Here is a 23,838-nt window from a genome sequence, read left to right on the forward strand (position 1 = left end):
GCGCGGTGGATCTGATTCGTCTGGGAGGAGGCCGACTGCGCTTCCTGGTCGCCAAGTCTGACCCCGAGGTTTCCGAGAAGATCAGTGCCTCCTCCTGCTGACCGCCTCCGCCGCCCAGCTAAGAAACGCACGCTCTCCACAGGTAGGACAGTGAGGGGTGCAGATGCGTGTGCCGACGAACACGGTGCACACATACGCACCCCGAGTGCGTGCAAACGCCGCATGAAGTATAAATGCAAAACCTCTAGTCAGCACAAAGCCAATCAAAGTAGAGGTAACAGCTGCCAGACCTGCCCTCACCACACTGACTCCTCCAGGGCCTCGGTGACAGACAGAGTCTGTAACCCACCGTGACGTCACGCTAACCTGCTGCGAGGGAAGTTTTCCTCATTAATCGGCGCGTGAGGTGGGCGGGGTCTAACGAGCCAGTCAGAAGTCCGATGTGGTTTAAAAGCACAGTCGACTGAAGGGTTTGTAAGTTCAGTCCGCCCTCGGAGCATGTGTGCACACTGGACTCCCCCCCCCCCCCCCCGCCTGTATTTTAGAATAATTTGCATTAGTGATTCAGGCATTAATTAGCATGATGAACCAGGCTCCCGAGACAAAGGGCGTCTGATGGACGTGAACTGAAAACACGGAGACGACCTCGGTGAAAGCTCGATGTCTCACACGTGAACTGGAATGTTTAATAAAAAACCCTTTTTCGCTGGTAAATCCTCCGAAACATGATCACTGAATGCTCCGCAGACTCAAACCATCGTGTGTGAATGTTCTCCAACATGGAGAGCGGACGAGGACGTTCAACGCAGCTCTCCTCTCTCGCATTTAACCTCATCGTCGTTGAACTTTAAAGATGGTCTCCGGGGGCTCGACACTCCGCAGATGTGCAGCGGTTGTGGGACGTTGTTTGTGAATCACTGGATCGTCGAGGCGTCGCGCTTCACTCCAGAGATTCTGATCGGTACAATCCCGCTGTGAATGAACCCTCACTTTTACTGTGAATATATTCTGTGTGCATCTGGTTCTGAGAGGTGTAAATAATTGTTTGTACATATTTAACACTTCCATGAGAACAGAACTGTTTGGATAAAAGAGAAACTGCATTTGGGAAATTGTTTTTTTTTTTTTTTTCCAGAAATCTATTGAGCAGTTAATCTACTGATGAGGAAACAGTATTAACGGGAAATGGGAAATGTAATTTTTAAAAATATTTAACTCTTAATTTATTTTGATTCCGATTAATTCGAATTTGGGTTGTGTGCTGTAAAACTGAAAAACTACTGTTTACACAGGTCTGTACAGTGTCACTGCACCTAAACTTCCAAAGCTTGTTTTTGTTTTAAACCAAAACCCAGAGATTCAATTCGATTCACAGCGTAAACAAAGAGAAGTGAGGAAATCGTGACGTGAACATTTGCCATTTTTACTCGACTGATGAATTGATTAGTTTCTTATTTCAGCACTAAAGTTGACATCATTTCTGGGAGTTGTTATTGTTGCACTGTCTTTTTTTTATTTTTTAAACATGTTATTGTTTGAATTACTAAATTATTTCACACATGTAAAAACTCTCAATTTCTGATTCTGTTCCTGTGTGTGTTTATTCTTCTCTGGTCATTATTTATACTGTTCAATGATGGAACTTAATAATAAAGACTGTTGGACAACTGAAGTTTTCTATTTCGAAACACAACGTGTGACCGAATCGTATCAGTTCGTCTGCGAGTCCAAGGAAAACAATTGGAAAGAATTCCCTCGAGGCGTTCCTGAGATATTATGTTCACAAGGCCAATAAAATGTTTAGTGTGGTCACTTCTATTCCTGCGTCACATTCCGCCTCCGACTCCTGTGACGAAAAATGACCCAGAACACCAGAAATGACAGAAGAATGTTTACGTCAAAGAGGAATTTTAATTTGTGCTAAACATTTTTTAACAAATCACAAAAACAGGAACATTTAAAAATACATATACTTCTCTATTTCCAGAATGTTTGCGTATTGATGACAGCTGTTTTTGTTTTTTAATATATATATATATAGCAAAATATTTCTTTTTTTTTTCCAAAATGAGAAAAAATACCTTCTAAATAGCTTTGTCATTTAGCAGATAGAGCAGCATACAATCATTACGCATCTTTTTTGTTTGTTTTTATTTTTTCTTCCTAATGTGCAACAACAATCACTGAAATCTTGCGCAAATTGTGCCTGATTACCAGCTGAACATGAGAGGCCTCTGTGAGGACACGCGGAGAAGCTAAAGGCAGAGTGAGAATGAGAGAATGGAGAGATTGGGGTGAGGGGGGGGGGGTGGGGGAGAGAAAGTGCTGATGAATATCTTATTCGGCCACGTCTGTGACAGGAACTGCCAACAGCTCGATGCCTCTGTAGACTGAAAAGAAGCACACTGCTCGCTGAGGACAAGGAGAGAGGTGACGAGCATTAGGGCCAATTAAAGGGTTTAAAAAAAAAAAATCGGATATTTTGAGAATAAAGTTGTAAGAATAACGGGAATACGTTGTAATATGAGGGACAACAGGGCTCATTTTTACAAGAATTAAATTAATTTATGAGAATGAAGTAACATTCTGAGAAAAAAACAGGTCAAAATCTTGGAGCGCCTTGTTCGATTACACTTTAAGTTTCATAAATAACATAATACTTACGTTTTTTGGCTCATCTGCACATTATCAGGAGTTTGAAATGTTGGTGCGAGGGACTAAGTCCACTCTGAATCACACAGACAATAATAATGTTCCTCTTCGTGAGGGAGGAAATGTTTGGGTTTCATAGTTTCTCAAGAAATGGTGAGACTGCGTCAAGAGTCTGGATCCAGGGATGAAACTCTTTAATTCAATAATATTACTTCTTATTGAATTACAACTTTCTCAGAATTTTTCTTTTTTTTTTTTTTCTCCAATATGGCCCTAATACCAAAGAGAGGTAGATTGGGAGATAGAGAGAAAAAGAAATAGCGGAACTTGAAAGCAAAGAGAGCTCAGATTATAGAGGCTGTGAAATGTACCATAAAGAAAGAAAAAAAAAAACAACAGATAAGAAAACAGATGAGAATTGTCGTCATTTGTTGGTCCCGCCCTTCCCCTGATAAAAACGAATCCAAGTCTGCTAACGCAACGTAATGTCACCGTTGTAGTGTTGCTGATCACGTCCTGTTAAAGAAGCGCTGTGTTAATCTAAAAAGGTAAAGCTTTCTAAAGGTTAAAATAAAATGACCCGAAAAAAAAAAAAAAAAAGTAGAAATATTTAAGGCTTTAAGGATTATTACAATAATGCTTTGCTGTGCCGAGACAAAACAGTAGGCACGGGCCGTTTCATTTGTCCTTTCACCACTACTGAAACAAGAAAACAATTAAAACAACAATCAGTTTGTCTACATTAGTTTAGCTCCACTTCAATCAGCTCCAAATAGTTGCCTCTTCTTTTTTTTTTTTTTTTTTTTTTTTTTTTTTGCCCTTTCCTGCTGTGACCTGCCGAGTCGCCCCGATCACGTTGAATCTGAGCAGCTTCTCACTGACGAACCAAACTGAGCTGAAGTGAAGCAAGAACCGCTCAAGTCCTGGTTTGTTATTCCTGGATTTTCTCCATCTCCTCTTGAAAAACAAAAAAAAACCAAAAAAAAAAAAAAAAAAAACCGACACCACTCTTTCTCTCTTTCTTTTTGTGCTTTACAGAGAAGACGAAAGGGAAAAGACGCCTCATGTTCTGGTCTTGGCTTTAACGTTAACATTTCTCTTTTCTGACAAGAGACGACCTGTCGGGTTTCTTCTGTCTCACCTTTTGAAGAGCACGATTATGTTCTTTACAGCCTCCGTAGCCCCGATCGACCCGGTCTGCCGTTATCTTTCTATCCAGGTCTGCGTTAAGCTACGCGATATGTCAACTCCAATCGTCACAGTTTCTTCTGTAAAATACAGGCCGTGGAAATCTCTGAACACATTCTGTGTTGACGCAGACGTTCAGGACAGCTGAGTTCTTTGGCCTGAGAGTGATAATCACCGATGGATCTGATCCACCAACAAGGATAAAGGTCGTATCTGAGAAAGTCTCCAACATTCACATAAGTAGAAGTAGTGCTAAAATGATTTTAACTATGCATAATGCTCTCATAAGATTAAAGTCCTTACTTGTTTGTGAGTGGTGGATTACATTATAAAAGAGTGTAAAGCTGAAAAAAGCCCTGAAATATCCGCTGACTTTTAAATTCAGAATGTATGTGAAACTTTTCATCTACTGTCGAACAGCGTATGTTCCTTACAATTGAATTCCCTTCTGTGGAGAGAGGCTGCGTGTACATTTTTTGGCCGTGTCGGCTGCAGTCATATCATATGTAGTATAAAAGGTGAAACGTTAGGAGAGGCTGTCCACTGGGTACCTGGTAAGAAGGCCTGCGTTTTACTTCCTAGGGTCGTGGGTTTGTGACGTCATGGCAACGATGACGGGCTGCTGGGCAGACGTGACTTGATGCTGCAAAGATTCGGTCCCGCCGTCGTCCTCCATCTTCGGCCGCTTGGCCTGGGGGGCGCCCGACAGCTCGGCTAAAGTTTCTGCACCGGGCTGTCGGCTCAGGAGCACCGGGGGGGAGCTGGAGGCCTGAGCAGCCAAGATCTGGAGAGGACTACTGAGCCCTGGGAGGGAAATGAAGAGAGAGTGGGGGTGTTAACAGCGAGCGCTGCACGAAGCTCTAACACGAAGCAACTGTACAAAAAGGTTAGAGATGTTTTATGGTATTATGAGAAGTGTTAAAAGAATTTCTGATCACCACGCTGAGGTCATGTTTTCACGTCTGTGAGCAGCATCATGCAAAAGCTACAAATCTGATTTTGATGAAACTTGACGGAAGGGTGCGTTCTTTATGAGCCAACAAAGAATCCATTACTTATGAAGCAGATTCAATAAAGGAGGCGGCTCCAGGAATCTTTTTTATCCTGTGATTTGACATTTTTGAGAATTTCTTAAGAAACTAGATTATTACTAGATTTTTATTTGTCCCCTAAAACATTTTTTTCCATCAACGTTTCTTATCTAGAAATGTTGAAGAGGGTGAAAAGAAATGACTGAACATGGATCCACACCAAAACGTGTTTTCCTTTGGTCATAGTTTTTTGCGTAACGCTGCTAAATAACAAACAAACAAGAGCATAATAGGAGATAAGAAGAATATTAAGGGGGCTGAGACCTGTGAGTTTGTGCAGTTAATTGAATTTAAGGAGACTGTTGGGCCTTGGCGAAGGTATGAGCTCTACTAGCGGGACAAATTAGACCGTGTGTGTGTGTGTGTGTGTGTGTGTGTGTGTGTGTGTGTGTGTGTGTGTGTGTGTGTGTGTGTGTGTGTGTGTGTGTGTGTGTGTGAAACATTGCGTCGACTCTGTTCACAGCAGCACTGCAGGTGTTTAATGTGTGAATCCTCGTGTTCTATTGTAAGTGCACATAAAAAAACCTTCATACAAAGTGTTGATTCATTATTTTCGAATGTGTCTCATTCATTCCAAACATATTAATCTTGTTGGTTAACGAGCGTTGGTTATCGGTAAAAAAAAAGAAAAAGTACATCTCTAACACATTCTGTAATAAATCCTGCGTTTATTAAACTTATATTGTTCAGATTTGCTGGAAGTAGTTTTAGAGAAGTACTGATTACATCTAAGGTACTTTAGTTTAATTGTTTTACATTAGACAAAAACACAATTTCTGTATAATACAGCAGTTTTTACAGCAGCATGGTTGAGGCTAAATACTAGACACTGTCTGTATAACACAATAAAGTTAGATCAGCATCACAAAATACAGCTTCCATAACGAGCATATAGATGAATAAGCTCCTGCATCTTATCCGTTTCTATAACTAATGGTTCTCAAAGTATTTCAGCTTAAACTGAGGATAATACTGTTTATGGAGGGAGGATTTAATGCAGAAATATTTTATTAGACTACATTAGTTGAAGTTATTTGTACCTAATAAACCGGGGACTGACCATATATTCTTAAATCTCCTGTATGTAAATAATCACTTGTGTGCCGACGGCAGGACACTGGTTTTTGTCCCGGTCCTAACAGGCGGTGACAACCTGTCTCCATCATTGTGGAGGGTCAGTGTGTATCTTACCAGATGCATTAGCAAGGCTGGTTGCTGTGGCTACAGCAGCAGTGGTGTGTTTGCCATTCTGAGTAACAGCACGAACAGGAAGTTGATGTAGACCCGGAGCCAGGGTCCGTCCATCTCCGCCCTGCACAGCACTGTCCACGGTCTGGATCACCCGCTCTCTGCTCAGTTGCACTTCTGAGGTGGAAAAACATGAAACGTTTCAGATGTGTAGACAATAAAATTAACATTGTGGAAGAAATAAAATCTGCCACTAAAAAGGTTCCCTCCCTAAAACACAGCTCACCCACTCAGAAGAAAATATGCACATCTTATTTAAAAGTACAGCAGTAATTTGTACTATATAATTTTAAACAAATTATAATAAATAATCGTTCATTAATCGTAATTGAGGTAAAAGTTTGGCATGATCGTGATATTGATTTGAAGTCATATCACTCCTCCCTATTTAAATAAAGGTTAAAATAATAATGATGCATACATACGTGTTTAACTACACTAGTAACATTCAAACGCAATAAGTAAATAACTGTCAATTACTATTACACTAAAATGACGGACATGTGGTCAAATATCATATCACAATTATCCTGAACCTTTTAAAAACACTTTAAACTAGGAGTTTAGACTTAATATAACTTGTAGGATCAAACAGAAACAGCAATACTATAGAATGTGCAAAACAGTTATGGAAGACTATCCAGAATGAGGAGATTCACATACCTCGGAGCTCACCCTCTGCTCCTCCACCAGAGGGGGCACTGTAACCATTCGGAGGGTTGGAAAGTGGATGTGCACTGGTGACCAACCGCATCATGGTGAGAGACGTCTGAGGGACGCTCTGGAGCAAGTGGATGGACTGGACTTGACCGCTGCCACCTGGAACCAGAGCGAGGGCCTTTCCCTGTCCTGTCGGGTGGGGGGGTGCTGCCATGATGACAGGCTGAGCACTGACTGGAGATCCTAGAGAGACACACCCAAACAACAATGTCATGTGAATGCCTTTGTGTGTGTGTTTGTGTGTGAGTGTGTTCATAGGCCTGGTGTGTGTGTGTGTTCACCTGGTGCGCTCTGGGAGTACCTGTACTCAGGTACAGATGCCAGTTTGTTAGCCAGCTGTTCGTGGTGGTCGTGGGGGATAGGAGAGCCCTCCCTGCTCAGACACTCAGGAGTCTGGAGTCCACTGGATGGAGGAGAGAGGAGCCCCTGGTGCGTCGGGGAGGCAGGGGCACTCCTGAAAGACAAAATGAAGGGAGAGAGAAAATAATTAAAATACTAAGAGGCTCCGATTAAAATTCTGAGCTCCGCCACTGTGAGAATGTTCTGCTGAACAGTTTAACCTAGAAATTAAACTTACTTTGTTCTATCCAATCAAATGATAGCGAGGATCAGAAGCAGAGAAACAGGAAGAAGAGTTAACCAAGTCAAAACCCAGGAGACAGCGGATGTGTCTGACAGTGTCTCGTGTGTGTTTGTGCAGAAACACCCATGCACAGTCCCGCTCACCTGGAAGAGAGAGGTCCAAATGGCGTCCTAAAGCAAGCCACGCCCCTTTGCCGTCTTTTCCTGAAGGCTTGCTCCACCAACTTGCTCTCGGAGGCAGAATCCACGCGCCAAAAACTGCCCTTCCCAGGCTCATCCTGAGAGCGTGCCACTTTCAGGAAGTAGCGGTTGAGGGACAGGTTGTGTCTGATTGAGTTCTGGACGGAGGAAAAACATAAAGAGTGTTTTGTTACTGGACACAAAGACACGCCTCTAATTTAACGGAAAGGAATCAGTCGATATCAATAATTATCACACCGATTCTTGCTTCTTTATGTACAGACAATGACAAACACTTTATTATACATATGTTGGACTTCTGTTTTATAGCCAACGATGAAAATTATATAGCGATAATAATTAATATTGTTTTATTGACCAGCAGTATTTGTGGTATAAGCACCTACCTGCCAGCCCTTGTCTGCAGTGCGATAGTAGGGGTAGTGTTTAGTGATGTGGGCGTAAATGCCACTAAGAGTCAACTGTTTGTCTGGTGCTGAGGAGATCGCCTGGACGATGAGCTGTGCGTAGGAATACGGTGGTTTGGACTCATCCTGGACAAACAAGACAATAAACAAAGCTTTCAGCACGTGTTGCAAAAGAATGTGGTTTAAAAGATGAAGTGGTTATTTATCAGAATCGACTTCAGGGTGGTGAGCGTCTCCACTGAAGATTCACCTTGGGGCTGTCTCCACCTGCCGATTCCCCCCGCTGCTCACTTCCCCCACCTCTCTGCTCGACAACGCTTCGTCTCTGCTCAGAGACGGCCTTGGCAGCATATTCAGCTGCTAACTGGAGGTCAGAGGTCACGTTGCGTCCATAGCGATACCCTGATGACCCTGCTCCACGTGGACTGGCTGGACAGGAGGTAGGAACACTGGAGAAGAGACAAGTCCAAGTGAGTGACTTAAAGTGATTCTGAAAACCCTTTTACAAACCCTTAGAGGAGAAGAAGGAGCAAGTAAAGCTTTATATAAAATTCCACTTTTCAGTTCAAATAATTTATTAAATACTGTATGAAATTTTAAATACTGAAAAAAGAAATCTACTCTGAAATTATAAAAACACTAATTCATCTCTTTCAGGGAATCTTAATAGGATTTATACACAAATTGTGAATATTTTTTTGACTATTTGAATGTAACTTGAGTCAAAACATCCAGTAGAATATAAAACAATTATAAATAAATATGGAATCTAATCTAACATTTAAGTGATAAATGTCGTTTTAACAAAAACATACACCAAAAGACACGTTTGGTAAATGATGACATCTCAGATCCGCTGTGTTTTAAACACATAAAGCAATCGAAAAATACACAACAATGATCGGAAATACTCAAAAGCGCGTTAATCATTAACTTGGGTTTTATCTGTCGCTGTCGAGAGACGGAACACAGGGAACACCCGGTAACTTATTACACAGCGTACACCTGCTTCTGTTAGTTAAGTAAACAGTGGTTTCTGGGAGAGTCAGTGTGCTTTGATTTGCCTCTGGCAACAGAGAAGCTCAAAAACAGAGAGATAGTAACACACACAGAGAGAGAGGGAGAGAGGGAGGGAAGGAGAGAGGGAGGGAGAGAGAGGGAGATGTTTGTAGTTTTTGGCCAGGGGAAACCAGGCTACAGGCTCTGCTGTGAAAATGGCTCCATGAGCTCAAGGCTGCAGAGTGAAAGAAGACAAACGTGGTGCACAAGGTTCTCTTTGGTATAAAGACATAACTGTGTCTTTAACTCCACATGTTGCATTATTAAAAGTTATGTGTGAGTCTCGTTTTTTCATTCCTCTTACTGCTTTATTGGTTTTATTGTTGTTATTGTAAAGGGCTGTATAAATAAAGAACATTTACATTTACATTTGTGAACAGGGGCCTGAACTACAAGTGGCTGGCAGGGGGAGCGGAATCTTATTAAGTTTCGTTCTTTTAAGTTACCAAACAGGAAAAGTGACTCTTACCACCCAGTGAGAAGACGCTGTTTGTGTTCAACGAGGGAACACGTGGTATTGTGCAACCCTCTTCATGTGTGGGTATTGTACGTGAGAACTGTTGAGGAAGGTGATGCAACAAAAGGCCAAAGTGTGAGTGACTGAGAGATGTATGAGCAAGTGTCTTTACTCTGTGTGTGTGTGTGTGTGTGTGTGTGTGTGTGTGTGTGTGTGTGTGTGTGTGTGTGTGTGTGTGTGTGTGTGTGTGTGTGTGTGTGTGTCCACGTGTGAGAGAACAGGAGCTGCGGGCTGAGCGGGAGGGGTAGGGGGGCTCTGAAAAGGAAACCACGAATGGACGGAAAAACGGCCCGCAGGCAAAACAATCTGCCCCACAGCCAATCACGCGCCTCAAAGCTGCAGCCATCCCATATAAGGCATGCACACACAGGCCGAAAGTGGTGGGGATATGAGATGAAAGTACACGCACACGCCACCAGAGGATGCACTCAGCAGCCCCGCACTCTCTCGCCCCACATGCTGTATGCTCTGTACATTTATAGAGCAGTGATTTTCAAACATGTGCTACCACAGCTGCCTCGAGTGCAGATTTCCATCTCCACAGAAACGCTGCAGGAGCTGCTGCTGAACACACCATCGACCACAACACATACTTTCCTTCAACGAGAAACTAAACCTCACTTCAGCATTATTATCACTCTTCTTTGCACAGATGACTTCATGAACACGCACAGACCCGAGATAGAGAGTCACGAATAGAAATCATTTGATAAAGCTAAAGCGCTCGTCATATGATGTGCAGAGACAAACGGTCATGAAGGGCTGTTACGTAAAAGTGTTTTCAATTCGGCTTAATTAATACAATAAGTGCATCGTACGCATGTTTGCCATCTTAGTAAAATTACAAAAATAGATTTCATCACATTTAATTCATTATGTGTCTAATCGAAGTCTAATCTCTCTCTGAACGAGGAGCCAAGATTTTAAAGATTATCTTTTCTGGGTTCCTTATCGGCATTTATTATCTATGCATATGTTTGCAGAATCATACTTTATTTATTGGTATTTAGTTTAAATTGTAATTTAATTAATGAATCAATTTAAGTTGGAGAGGAATCTATGGTGCTTGTGATTTCTAAACCTTTACTTTCAGTTTTATTTGTTTTAAGATCGTAGAACTTTTCACCCCTTCTGCCAAATCTCCCGCTGTGGTTATGAATCGAAGTTTCATCCTGTGCTCGCATTTATCAAGGTGCACGTGCTGGTGTGTGTGTTTGTGGGTCTCCACTCACCTGATGGTGCCTGTGGGCGACGGCTGCGGAGAGCCAAACGCCCTGATGTGGTCTTCATGCTGCTGCAATGTAGGAATGGTGATTTTCAGCGGTGAAATGTGGGGCAGAAGCGGCCGGGGGGGAGGAGAGGGGTGCTCTTTCTCTCGGTGCTCCTCGGCCTCCAGGAGTGACATAAACTGGATTTTGATGATTGTACTGGGAAAACGAAACACACACCTGGAGAGCGGGACAGCAGGAGAGACAGATGGTGGAAGACACGGGACAGAGAAAATGGAGACAAGTTTTTGATTAGTATGCTCAGCCAAGCATTTAAATTATGTTGCTAAAGCTTTTACTCATATCAAGATCCAAGTAGATTTTATGTTTATCTGAAACTGCGTAACATTTCAAAACATGTTTCCTTAGAACTCAAATCACACAGCGATGAGATTTACCCTTGAACGAGAGGATTTTGTTTAGATTTCAAACAGCATTAACAACATGTTTCACAAAACAAAACACAGGACTAATTTTGAATTTATTTGAAATCACTTCTTCGCCGCTCAAAAACAGCAGTTGCACTGAACCGCCCACTGGCAAGTATTGTTTTTAGAGTGGTGAAGAAGAGATGATTTTGAGTGAGCTAACATGTCAGCACTTTCTCAATATTTCACCTTGTAAAGTCCAAAAATAAAACGGTGTACCAGGTGAAAACCTTCAGTTTCCAGGGGTGACACTATTTAAAAAGGTCTATTATTTGTATTAACTGCGGCTGCACTCTAACAACTACTTAACGTTAGAGATTGTGTATTTCCAGATTTATTTATTTGTGTTCTTTTTCAGTTATGACTTATTTCATTGCCTTTGTTTTTCAAAGAGTCTAACCTCAACTAGGCCAAACAACAATGACAACACTTTCATACCGCGCCTGTAGCAAACAGCTGTTAAAATACATTATATAAGTTGTGTGTTTTTTTTTTTAAAACATACCGGTATCAGATAGGTATCATCTATAGTTTGTTATTTTAGTGTCATTCAAAAGTTTTATTCATTAAACTCTATACTAAATAAACTTAACTTACTTAATTTTTACCTACAGCTACAGGCAGCGAGTACGTATAGTTAAATCCTTGAAACTGCAGCCGTCCAACCCAACTATAATGATTGTGTCTCGTAAGGTGAAACAGAAGCCTTACTAATTGAAGGGGTGCTGAGCTGCAGCGAATGTCACGCTCAGACCTCCATATAAAGAGAAGCTAACTAATGAATACAGTCACAGGGCTGCACTAGTGTTGGAAGCAGTTGCAGACGGTTACATCAGTCAGTGATAAGAATATGAAAGAACTGTTCCATCTATTCGCTTTAATGTGTATCTTAAAAAAACTGCATCTGCCAATTGAGATCTGGATCCATGAATACACTGCTCACAGCTGTCTCTGCCTACAGCGGGCCATCCACACAAACTGAATGCCTGCACTGAGGTAGGAAAAAGAGCCCTGTGGCTACAAGGTTCCTCCGCTGAGATGAAAGAGACTGTACATAAAAAAATCAGGCCCAGCTGTAGCAAAGATTAAGCCACTGTTAAAAGAAATCACATGACATTTCGATTTAATGTTGACTAGAAGGCTCAAGGGAGGCTCGGAAACAAAGTGGTAGAAAGGTCAGTGGTGTGAGCAGACCCGAATTAAGCTTCTAGCATCTATATTGAATAGAGCAACAGAACACATCACATCCAGGTGGCAGCTTTATATCGTGTGGATGCGTCACGGCTGCAGGTCAATTGAAGGCAACAACTTAAATGCAGTAAAGTCGATCTGCTGCAGCAAACACGATGTTAAAATCCTTGAGAAGCAGGAGTTAGGAGTCCATGCCTCAGTCCAATCCAGACGTGAAAACTAGAATGTCACTCAGAAATTCAACGGAACCAGACTTTTATCTGGATCCACACTAAACTACAAACACTCACACATAGCAGTCCTTTAAATACGTCTGATTTCTATCTCCTACGTTAAAGGAAGTGGAAAAACTCTCTGATCCCATCACAATGTAATGGCTTCTTCCCTGACCCACATCGCATCCTTCGACCATATTTCATAGTAATCGGATAAATCACAATACAACCACTGCAACACAAAGATTCAAATGTGCTTAATTATCCTTAAAAGTGATCGTTTTGTATAAAGTGCTCGCTTAATCCAACCAGTGTGATTAAAAGCTGTAAGATAAAGCGCTGAGGGGAAGATTGCAGGGTGGGAGCAGGGGACGGATCCCCTGAAGTGCCCCTGTCCTGTCAGAAGTCTAGAAGAGGTCACAATAACATCAGTGAATATGTTTTTTAAATATTTCTTTCTTGTTATAACTGCACAATGTGCTTGAACAAGGAACAGTTTTTAAAACATATTCATGGACGTGTGTCTCAAATAAAAATAATAATAATGGAGATTCAGGTTAAAAACATGGCGCAAATGACACAGAGTCTAATTTGAATTTCGGGGCTTGCGAACAGGAGGATGTTGTTTTTTTTAACGTTTGAAGAATCAGTCACCGGTTACAGTTGACTCGGATTCTGCTGCTTCAGTGTTTACCCCTGAGACTCCACAAGTGTTTTGAGGACTCGGTTCACCCGTCCCTTCACGGGCCTTGCGGTGAGTAGGTGTGAATTGTCACGTGTGAGTTGAACTTCAACATGAATCGTAGTTCGTGCTCCACAAAGTGTCTCGGTCTGAGTGTGTGTGAATCCCGGAGCCGGGCTGCAGGGCAGCTCTCCTGAACATGGGCTGAGGTGGAGCCTGTGGCCTTGGTGTGTTTACTCCATGTGCGTCTGCAACGAGGATGTCAGTCCTGCCTGCACTTCCTGTTCAATGCACGACACACACACCCCAAACAGTCCCGACAGCCAATCAGACAGGAGACAGACACAGCCACCCTACCTCCAGCCTGCCCTCCCCCCCCTCCACACTGCAGCACCCCCCACCCCCCACCCCCAGTCACTGACTCCACTCGCCGCCACAACTTTCAGTTTGTGCCGCTGAAGAGGAACCAGCGAGCAGGACCGCACGTTTAACCTTGACAGCGGAGCCACGATAATAAAGCTCTAATTAAACTCACTCCAACACACACTCACACGTTTCACCTCAATGCAATTAAAACCGCAGGTGGAGTTTTTTTCTTAATACACAAAAAAGAAACGCACCTCGACCCGCACACACCAGTGGTCTCGAGTGTCAGGGGTGCGTTTGTTTACACTCATGTTTACGTGACGGTTCGCCCGCAGATTAGCACAACTAGCTGCTAACAGCAGCAGCCGAAACACACGTAACCTGTGTTTCTTCCATCGAGTGAATATTAAACGTTCTTGGTTTTGTGTCGGAGCTCAAACATCAGCGAGAGACAACTTTTGCTACATGCGCTAGCTGGGTTGTAAAAGCTAGGCCAAAAAAAAACTGAGCTAAGTTAGCTTAGCAGCTAAAACTAAGCTAGGTTAAGTCACACATTGAAGATCGATCCATTTAAATCAGAATCATCCGGTGAGACCCGGCGGACAACACGGGGACAGGGGGGGCGGACACTGGACTCGTTCAGCCGCAGCTTCACTGTTCGAACCCGGTGTTAAAAAAGTTCATTTACACGAATCTGAACCAGGCGGTTGTAATCGGGGTGTCGCGGTAAACTTTGCATCCCCGTTGGAACGCGTCTCCCGTTTCAACATGGAGGTCGTTCATTGGGGCAAAAATGTTAAAAAAAACAAAAAACAGGAGACGGTTTAAAATGTCCACATGTCCGATGAATAATAATGAAGAGTTTAATTCGACCGTGTGAGATTAGAGGGAGGAGAAGCGGCGGAAATAATCATAACAACTAACTAAGCTGTCAGGAAAGTTGGTGGAAGGAGCTAACATGTCTCCGCCGTGGAGCAGCCCCCCCCCCGTGACCGCACTCACTCTCTGGGCAGCGGCAGCGGCGGCGCCCCTCTCCGCTGGAACACCCCGTCAACGAACACGCCGTTTTTGCCCAGGCAGCGCAGGGAGAAGCCGCCGCCCGCCTCGTCGTGGGTGATCTGCAGGTGCCTCCGCGAGATGAAGCTCGAGTGGCCCATGTTGATGTCCACGGAGCCGTGGGACGAGTTCCGGCCTATGGTGACCGTCCTCAGGCGCATGACGAACTCAAAGTCCCGGCCCTCCAGCCTGGCGAGGGCCTGCGCCGGCGGGGCGGCGAGGCGCACGGGCAGGAGCCCGCCGTCCCCGCGGGCCTCCATCAGCGGGGGACCCAGCAGGGCGAGCGAGGGCTGGTGGTAGATGTGCGAGGTCACCGCGACTCGCACGGGGCTGCACGGCGCCGACTGGAGGGCAAGCAGGGCTCGAGCTCCGGTGTCTTCCCGGTAGTCTGCCATCTTCTTTCGGAGGGTCAACACTCAACAAGCACACACACTCTTCACTTCTCTCTCTCGCACACACTCACACACGCGCGCGCACACACACACACACACGGTTGCAACGTGAGAGTTTTCGGACGCAGCACTTGTTCGCTCCGTGGCTGTCGGAACAACATGGAGTCCGGGATCCTGCGAGAACCGGAGTGGATCCCCCCCCCGGCAGGAACCGGACTGAGGCTGCGTTCAAGACCCCCTTGTACAACTATTGGATAAACTTCCATTCATCCCACAGCGAGGAAATGTACTTGTTAAGAAGAAGATATACTTTTACTGTCACGTTTTTAACACTTGTTACAGCAGCAGACACAATAAACACAGTAAACAATCAACCTGCAAGCAGACAGTGTGCAAAAACTAGTACTGAGGATGACAAAGTGGCATGATATAAAAAGTACTGTAATGCAAAGTGCACCGTAATATGAGTAATATTGCAAGAGTAAGAGGCCATGACATAAATAATGCTGCAAATAAAATGAAATAAAAATATTGCAATGAATAGTGACCATGATATAAATACTATGGTGAGGTAAAGTGTATCCATGATGATATAAATAATATTGTGCATCGTAACAACAACAGCAATAAGAAGAAGAAGAATATTTGAATGTATATTGCACTTGTCAAAGTGCTTTCTACAACATCTGCCTGGTCCTGTACTTATATTCTTCATTCACTGTACATAGTTTCTGTCTGTATTACTTACCTCAGTGCACTCTGATCACTTTAATCACTCAGCTGCAGATATATATAAAAAATTACAAAAGTCCATCTCAGCCGCTGACACTAGATGTCAAGAGATCAGTGCAAAACAAAACAAAAAACAGAAGTAGTCCTCCATATCGATGCTGTCAGTGAGATATCACCGCAGAGCTTGTTCCTTGAACGCACCATCGAGTCACCTCTGTGGATAGGTTACAGTTCATGACGTCACACCAGGAAACTCTTGGCTGACTTGAGTGTTTCTAGATTTTATGTTTTTGATTTTTTGTTCTGATTGTTTTCTCCTGAAACGATCACATCGTGACTCTTTATCTTATTAAATCACTTTACTCTCGTAACATAACGAATTGTCCCTTTAAATTACAACTCTATTCCTGTAATATTATTAACTTCTTCTTTCAAATTACAATTTTATTCCTATCATCGTGTGACTCTCTGTGAGCTACATTGTTCTTGTAATATCATGACGTTTTCCTTTAAATTACAACTTTACGATTCTAATATTATGACTTATTTTTATTCACAAGTGATCATTTAAATGCACGAACACCCAAATAAATGAATAAATCACACAAGGCAGCCACAGGAAGCACATATGAGATCTGCAGCGTTTACCACCATGCAGTGTGTGATGCCTCAGGTGGGCTGGATAACAGAGATCAAGGAAAATGGGGAGAGCATTGAAATGCTCCTGAACATGCCTGAGCAGCTGCTCACACATGTTCTCCAGAGAACATGTGTGAGAACATGTGTGAGAACATGTGTGAGCAGCTGCTCTGCACCTCAGATTCTTCTTCTTGGGTTTTTTTTTTGTTTTTGTTTTTTTTAAATCTCAACCCTCTGTTTATAAACATGGAAAGAACAAGATGGTGGCAAACCCCGGATCCTGGATCTGTGAAGGATCACATGAGCAGCCGAAGGAACCAAATGTAGAAGAAGACTGCCCCCTGGAGGCTGCTGCTGGGACAGAAACTGTTCAGAGGGGAAGGTGAACGGTCGTTAACAGAATTATTCACTGTTTTATGAATTTTAATAAAGATTGTAACTGTGCATCAGGAGAACGATTCACAGTTAATACACGTTTTGAGAAAAATGATCCACGGTGACTCGGTTTAGTATGAAAATCAACAAAAGCTTTTAACAGGAACAAAACAGAAGCAGCTAAAACAGACACAACTGCACTACAGTTTTAATACTGATCTTTATTATTATTGCAATATTATGATTTGTTCTAATTAAATTACGAATTTATTCTTGTAATGTTGCCGTTTTCTTCAACATTGTCCTCGTAAAATTATGATTTTTCTTCATCAAATCACAATTAAAACTTTTTTCTCATAACATTTTTCAACTTTATTCTCACATTGAGACTTTCTTCTAATTAAATCACGACTTAGTTCTTGTAATATTAGTTTTTTTTTAGAATTAAATTATAACTTCAATCTCGTAATATTAGGATTTGTTTCATTAAATTATGACTTTATTCTCACAACATCATGACTTGTTTCTAATTAAATTACGACTTCATTTTCATAATAACGCGACTTTTAACGAAATTAAATCACAATTACAATCAAATTACAACATTTAAAGGTTTTTCGGATTAAATTACAACTTTATCCCTTTAATATTTTAGACTTTTTTCTCATTGAATTATAACTAACTTTTTTCTAGTAATATTACGAACTTATTTTCGAAATCTCTGTTTCTTCCCACGACTGACGTATCGTTGGCAGAAGCACGTGTGCTCTTGTTGCTTTGTTCTAGGTTATTTGGTTTCCAGCAGGAACCAGGAAGGAGTTAACTGATTGGGTAACACTACAACAACAACAGTCCAGAGTTCCTTGAAATGTTTCCAGGGTTGGGCGAGTTCAGTGTAAACTGCTTGAGAGAGTCATGGGCTTTCTTCCTTTCTTCTCTTTGGAAACATGGATTCTACTGATCACCTTCATCTGCTTGTTTGTCAAGTAGGGATCAGAGACTGGGTCTAACCAAAATAACTTCATCTGTCACCTGAGAGAAATGTCCTTTCGAGTGACTAGTAAACATTGTCTGATTTACAATATGTGACTTTTAAAGGCAACTAATTCTTCTCATGTTCCACAAAGGTACGGCAACTGGGGCTATGGAGTATTCGAAAAGATGGGGATCCCCGGTCCCAAACCAAAGATGTATATAGGCACAGTTACCAGATATAACAACGTACGAAAGTCCTTGTAAAGTTGTAATTCTTTTATTTAAAAATGATTTACTTTTTAAAAAATATACGTTTATCCAGATAGATATGCACGTTAATAATTAACGATCATTATGTCATCTTTGTTATCAGGTTTACTTCTTGGATGATAACGAGTGTGCTAAGAGGTACGGGAGAGTGTGGGGGTAAGTGGACCACAACGCAGCACCACTTCAGAATCTGACACTTAATATTGTGAGAATAAAGTTGTGTGATTTAAAGTGAGGAATGTGGAACAGCTTGTTTATTGTGGTGGCAATTTCTGTGAAACAAGCACAAAGTCAAACACTTCGTTCTGTAAGTTTGATTCAGCATCTGCAGATGGACTCATCAGTGAACATCACCTGAATGACATAATCTGTGTTCTATTAACTCACAGCCCCCTCCCACTAAGCACGCACATTTATTTATTACCCTCTTATAGTTTCACTGAGTGGAGGAGGCATCCTTCCCTGATGTGTTTACATATTCTGCAGAAGACTTCTCGAGTGAGACCCCAGGTGTGAGATCCCAAACAGAGAAAACATGAGAAACCATAAAGTTGTGGTTTGGAGATTGATCGGAGCAGTGCGGCTCGAGCTGCCTGAACTGGCTCGCAGGCTTTGCTCCATTGAAATTACAACTTCATGACTTTTTTCTCATAAAAGTTTGACTTCATTCACATAATACGGCAACTTTTTTTCTCACAGAAATGACGACTTTATTCTCAAAGTCTCAGAAAATGTTGACTCTAATATTCTGTTGTATAACACCAAGCTATCCATTATTTTTTTATTATTTCATTATTATAAGTTTTGTGAAACAGTGTGTTTGACTTTTAGGCATTACATTCAATGACCCCCCCCCAAAAAAATATTAATGTGTGTGTCTGTGTGCATGTCCAGCATGTTTGAGTTCAAGAAGCCCATGTTGGCTGTGATGGATCCTGACATGTTGAAAACCATCCTGGTGAAGGAGTGCTTCACCCACTTCACCAACCGGAGGGTGAGATCACATCACACAATATTTATACTGGAGCAAATGTCAGAGAGGTCCGAAAGACAGATCCTCTGAAAAACAGCAGAGTCATCACGCCTGCAAACTGAACTCGTGACAACACGTTTATGTGCTTGATATATTTTTACTTACATCAGTATATAGTTTAAATAAAAAAAAGGCTGAGTGAGATCTGGGCTCTGTGGTTTTTAGCAGATGTTACTCAAACAGGAGTAAAACTATTGTGAACATTGAAGGAACATGTACACAGACGTCATTTAAACCGTTTTAAATACACAGAAAAAAACATATATATATTTTTTGAATTAGCCAAAATAAAGAATTCCATTCACAACCTTTAATTATTCCAGTTGTAATTGACAATGAAGCATTTCCAAAAACTTAATCCCAATTTAGAATCTTCTGTTATGATCACAATAGTGAACTTTACATGGGAATTGTACTGCAGTACTGGAAGTAATGCTAATGTTAATGATTTACTATGTTGTTGACATATCACATGTTTCGGATTTTTATCTGCAAGCATCAAACAATTATTTACTATTTATTTTTAATTACTGTTAAAAGTTCTTTGCTGCCACTGTCGACATCTTAAATACACACAACATTATTTACACATATACATTTACAGGATTATTATCTTATCCTTAGAACTTCCGTGCGACCGGGGAAATGTACGACCTTCTTCCCTTTGCTATGGACGATGACTGGAGACGGATTCGTAACATCCTCTCCCCCACATTCTCCTCTGGTCGTTTGAAAGAGGTACGAGTTCCTTAGTGTTATTCATTTTCCTGGTGATTGAGTATTTTCATAGTTCCAACTTCACCTTTGCTCTGTTTAGTTTTGCTCTCGCTCTGTTTTAGATGTTTAGCATCATGAAACATCATTCCCGCAAACTGACGGAGAAGCTGCGGCTCAACGTGCACAGTGAGGAAGTTGTTGAGGTAAAGAGGTAAGTGGTGCCGTCCTATAAACGGTTACTAAATGTTACCGGAATCAAACCCACTGCTAAATTTTATGCATCCTCAGAGGTGTCCACGTGAAAACTACATATGAGCTTTAGAGTTGGTGGAAAGTACATGTCAAAGCTCTTGTTAGCAAGTATAGCACGTTCAAAAACCCAGTTATTACAGTACATACAGATATCAGCAATTACACGCGTACAAAAGCTGTCCGTCTTTATATGTGTTCAAACTACAATAAGTGAATGAACATGTACCCTGACTTACTTCAGGAACGTATTACTTTGTGTAGTAACTGAGAAGATGCTTCTCAGTCCCTGCCACTGGTTTCTAATGATAACACGATGTGTGTGTCCCAGCGTCTTTGGACCCTACAACATGGACGTGATAGCCAGCTGTGGATTCAGCGTGGACGTGGACTCCATCAACAACCCTTCGAGTGCCTTCGCCACCCACGCCTCGAAGCTGTTTAGAGTTTCCATCTTCCTCTTCATGTTACAAGGTACTTCCACGCTTTTATTAAACTGCAGTTTGTTTTCCTTGTATTGTGACGACGATCATATTCGACTCACCCTCTGTTGTCAGGATGCTTCCCCTTCTTTCTTCCTCTCTTGAAGCTGTTGGGTTTGTCCGTGTTCTCCAATTCCTCCTCATCGTTCTTGAGAAAGGTTGTGGAGAAGATCAGAGCTGATCGCAGTGACCAGGTTTGGATAAAGAACACGACAAGGGAGCGGGGGGGGGGGGGGGCACAGAGAGAGAGAGGGAGAGCTGACTGACCGACCTCATCTTCTCTGTTTTCAGAATTCACGAGACATCCTTCAACATCTGATCGACTCTCAGACAGTCGGTGAATCCAGAGGAGAGAAGCAGAATAAGGGTAATCAGAGAATTACATGAAACGACATCATTCACACACACACACGTATGACACCTGTCAAGCCTTTCATCTCCATTCCTGTGTGCCCCGCCCCCTCCCCCTCATGATCATTAAGACAGGTCTCAATGATCATGAGATTATTTCTCAGGCTGTACTGATTATGAGCGCTGGTTTGGAGACAAGTTCCTCTGCCCTCAACTTGTTGGCCTACAATCTGGCCCTAAATCCTGCCGCCATGAGACGCCTGCAGGAGGAGATCGACGCAACTTTCCCAAACAAGGTAGAACTCAAGTGTCTGGTCGTTGTCTCTTTCGTGATGTACCTCGTTTCCAAAGATCCCAGTTGTGTTTCAACTAAATTGTTCTGACTCCTCCACAGGGCTCGGTCCAGTGTGAACCTCTGATGCAGATGGAGTACTTGGACTGTGTGGTCAATGAGAGTCTGAGGTGATGAGCGTCTCTCTGATCTCGACTGATTCACGAAGAAAAGAAGTCGGATTTCTAAAAACTTTTTCAAAATGATCAAATCAAATGACAGCGTGCTTACGTCACCACCGTCACCGTCTTCTTTGAAACGTTATGATTGTAACTTACACGTTAGCACGCTTACCAGTTAAGTATGATTACTGTAACGTTAATGTTAATGACAGACACTATTCTTAATTAAATATTTTGCAACCAGTTCTAAAGACACCAAAACCCTGTGTTTCAAGTACTTTATACTCATTTGTAGGTTTGGGGTAGTTTTGCTTTAATTTTCATATTTAGTCGAATCTTAATTGAATACAAAATAATCCTACTGATGTTTTCACTTGTGTTTCACCTACATTGTTTTTCTTTACCCTACACTGGGCTCTTTATATTTCAGTACTTTATTGTAAATACTTTAGGAGTGGGTCCTCTCTACAGAGGCCACCATGTGTTTTTACAGTAGCCCAGACTGGACACACACAACAAAATACTATCATTGTGTCAACAGGCTCTACCCTCCGAGTGCACGAATCGATCGAGAGGCCAAAGAAACTGTCGCCGTCAAAGGAATCACAATCCCGAAGGGCATGGTAGTTATGATCCCCGTCTACGCTCTGCACCGCGACCCTGAGCTGTGGCCAGAGCCAGAGGAGTTCAGACCCGACAGGTGCTTCTGTTTGTAAAGATTCTCCATAACACAGTTATATTTTTACAGCTTTGAACGTCGGGAAATGACTTTACAGGATTACAGGACTCATTGTTAACGAGCTACCAGACGATTGGAAATAATAAGGGAATCTTTTACGTTTTCTCGGGGAAATGTTTGCATTCGTTTAACGGCAGGAGAGACCAGGAGGGAATGTGAGACAGAGAGGACGGCTACATACGGGACATTACAATATTATGTCATGTACAGGTTACCGGTATGGAATTACTAAAGTTAGGTCATTTTAGACTTTAGTAATCATCTATGTTGAAGTCAACTGACATTCAGGAGAATGTGATTATACTGTTGTGTGAATAATTATCTCCACCAAGGACGCTGCGTGTTCGTCCAACACATTTCCGCAAAATGTGGGATGGAACATACGCCAAGAAAGAAGCCAGTACATTTCAGTGTTGATCTGGTTAAAGGGGTGAATTCAGAATATGTTATTTTTTCTTTAATTTTAAAAGATGGGGCTTCTTTTTTTTTTTTTTTTAACAATTTCCCAGGGACAAACACACAAATTTAGGAGACAGATATCTACAGTATGAGTGTGCACATGGTTTGACTGACTGGAAGGTATGAACAAGCCATTCAAGTGGATATCATGGTTCATACATGGTTTGAACATTGAATTTCAAATAACATTTATTTGAACTTCAGAAATTGGCAAAAATAATGAGATGAGTGATATAATCAAGTACTAGCTAAAGCTATTTTAGTGTAATTTGTTTTTCCAATTTATTCATAAATGTTGAACTTGTTTTTATCTGCTGCTGCCTGCTTGTTTTCTAGATTTAGTAAAGAGAACAAGCAGAACATCCACCCATACGCTTTCCTGCCATTCGGCATTGGGCCACGGAACTGCATGGGGATGCGGTTCGCGATGTTGATGGTTAAACTGGCTTTGGTGGAAGTTTTGCAGAACTACAGCTTCTCAGTCTGTGAGGAGACAGAGGTGATTATATTCGAATTTAAAAATATGCTTGGTCATGGTCGACGTGATTTCTTTATTCTTGTATAATATAACATCAAGAAGTTCCTGATGTTGTAAATTTGCCGATTCCACAGATCCCTTTGCAGATGGATCCTCAAGGCCTGGTTGGACCATTAAACCCAATTAAACTGAAGCTGGTGTCCCGTTCCAACGATTCCGAAAATGTCGACACGCGCAACTAGGAAATGATCAAGAGAGACACGTCCCTCGAGACTGAATTATCCTCTTAATTGGTTCATTTACTGACGATGCTACTTACATCATAACTGTTTTTATCAGAAACTTGTATCTAAACCAATAATAGTGATCGTGTAGATTTTTGCATCATGTCTGTGCAGAATGACTTCTTATGTTAAATAAAGAAGAAATAAAATAATTGACATATTGTTAATGATACAAATATGTTGTCTACTAAATGTAAAGACTGAGTGGAACTGGTGACATGAAGAGAAAGAGAGAAAATATTATAATAAATCTGCCAAATGATACTAAACAAACGTTCCTTTCTGCATCATGAACAATGTTCAGTGTTCTCTGTCATGTTTGTTTGTTAGTAACAGGAA

The 23,838-nt window shown here is 41.9% G+C and overlaps 3 protein-coding genes across 7 annotated transcripts in view; 2 read left to right on the forward strand and 1 right to left on the reverse strand.

Moving 5' to 3' along the window:
• radil (Ras association and DIL domains) overlaps positions 1-3,252 on the forward strand; it is a 22,194-nt gene extending 18,942 nt beyond the window's left edge. For all 3 annotated transcript variants that reach the window (XM_069530403.1, XM_069530405.1, XM_069530406.1), the window contains one exon: positions 2-3,252. In XM_069530403.1, coding sequence (XP_069386504.1) covers positions 2-101 — 100 coding nt within the window. In that variant the 3' untranslated portion in view covers positions 102-3,252. The remainder of the gene's footprint in view (position 1) is intronic.
• Positions 1,892-15,980, reverse strand: foxk1 (forkhead box K1). Its single transcript, XM_020108931.2, has 9 exons — positions 14,818-15,980; positions 10,898-11,113; positions 8,340-8,538; positions 8,069-8,215; positions 7,626-7,819; positions 7,181-7,353; positions 6,843-7,082; positions 6,123-6,296; positions 1,892-4,644 (listed from the first exon to the last, which is right to left on the reverse strand). Exons 1-9 carry the CDS (start codon positions 15,264-15,266, stop codon positions 4,412-4,414), a joined length of 2,025 nt encoding a protein of 674 aa, XP_019964490.2. The 5' UTR covers positions 15,267-15,980; the 3' UTR covers positions 1,892-4,411.
• An 881-nt stretch (positions 15,981-16,861) lies between these two features.
• LOC109643731 (cytochrome P450 3A27-like) lies at positions 16,862-23,759 on the forward strand. Of its 3 annotated transcripts, none has more exons than XM_069530257.1 (14): positions 16,862-17,016; positions 18,137-18,230; positions 18,358-18,410; positions 19,149-19,248; positions 19,912-20,025; positions 20,127-20,215; positions 20,585-20,727; positions 20,811-20,929; positions 21,027-21,102; positions 21,222-21,382; positions 21,481-21,548; positions 22,081-22,239; positions 23,074-23,236; positions 23,350-23,759. In XM_069530257.1, the coding sequence occupies exons 1-14, from the start codon at positions 16,895-16,897 to the stop codon at positions 23,455-23,457; spliced, it is 1,569 nt and encodes a 522-aa protein (XP_069386358.1). In that variant the 5' UTR covers positions 16,862-16,894; the 3' UTR covers positions 23,458-23,759. The 3 variants fall into 3 exon arrangements, with proteins under 3 accessions (XP_069386358.1, XP_019964488.2, XP_069386357.1); XM_020108929.2 differs by lacking the exon at positions 16,862-17,016 and adding an exon at positions 17,842-17,995; XM_069530256.1 differs by lacking the exons at positions 16,862-17,016; positions 18,137-18,230 and adding an exon at positions 18,013-18,136.
• Positions 23,760-23,838: the final 79 nt, after the last annotated feature.

The sequence above is a fragment of the Paralichthys olivaceus genome, chromosome 8, assembly GCF_024713975.1.
Source record: "Paralichthys olivaceus isolate ysfri-2021 chromosome 8, ASM2471397v2, whole genome shotgun sequence".
NCBI classification, from domain to species: Eukaryota; Metazoa; Chordata; class Actinopteri; order Pleuronectiformes; family Paralichthyidae; genus Paralichthys; species Paralichthys olivaceus.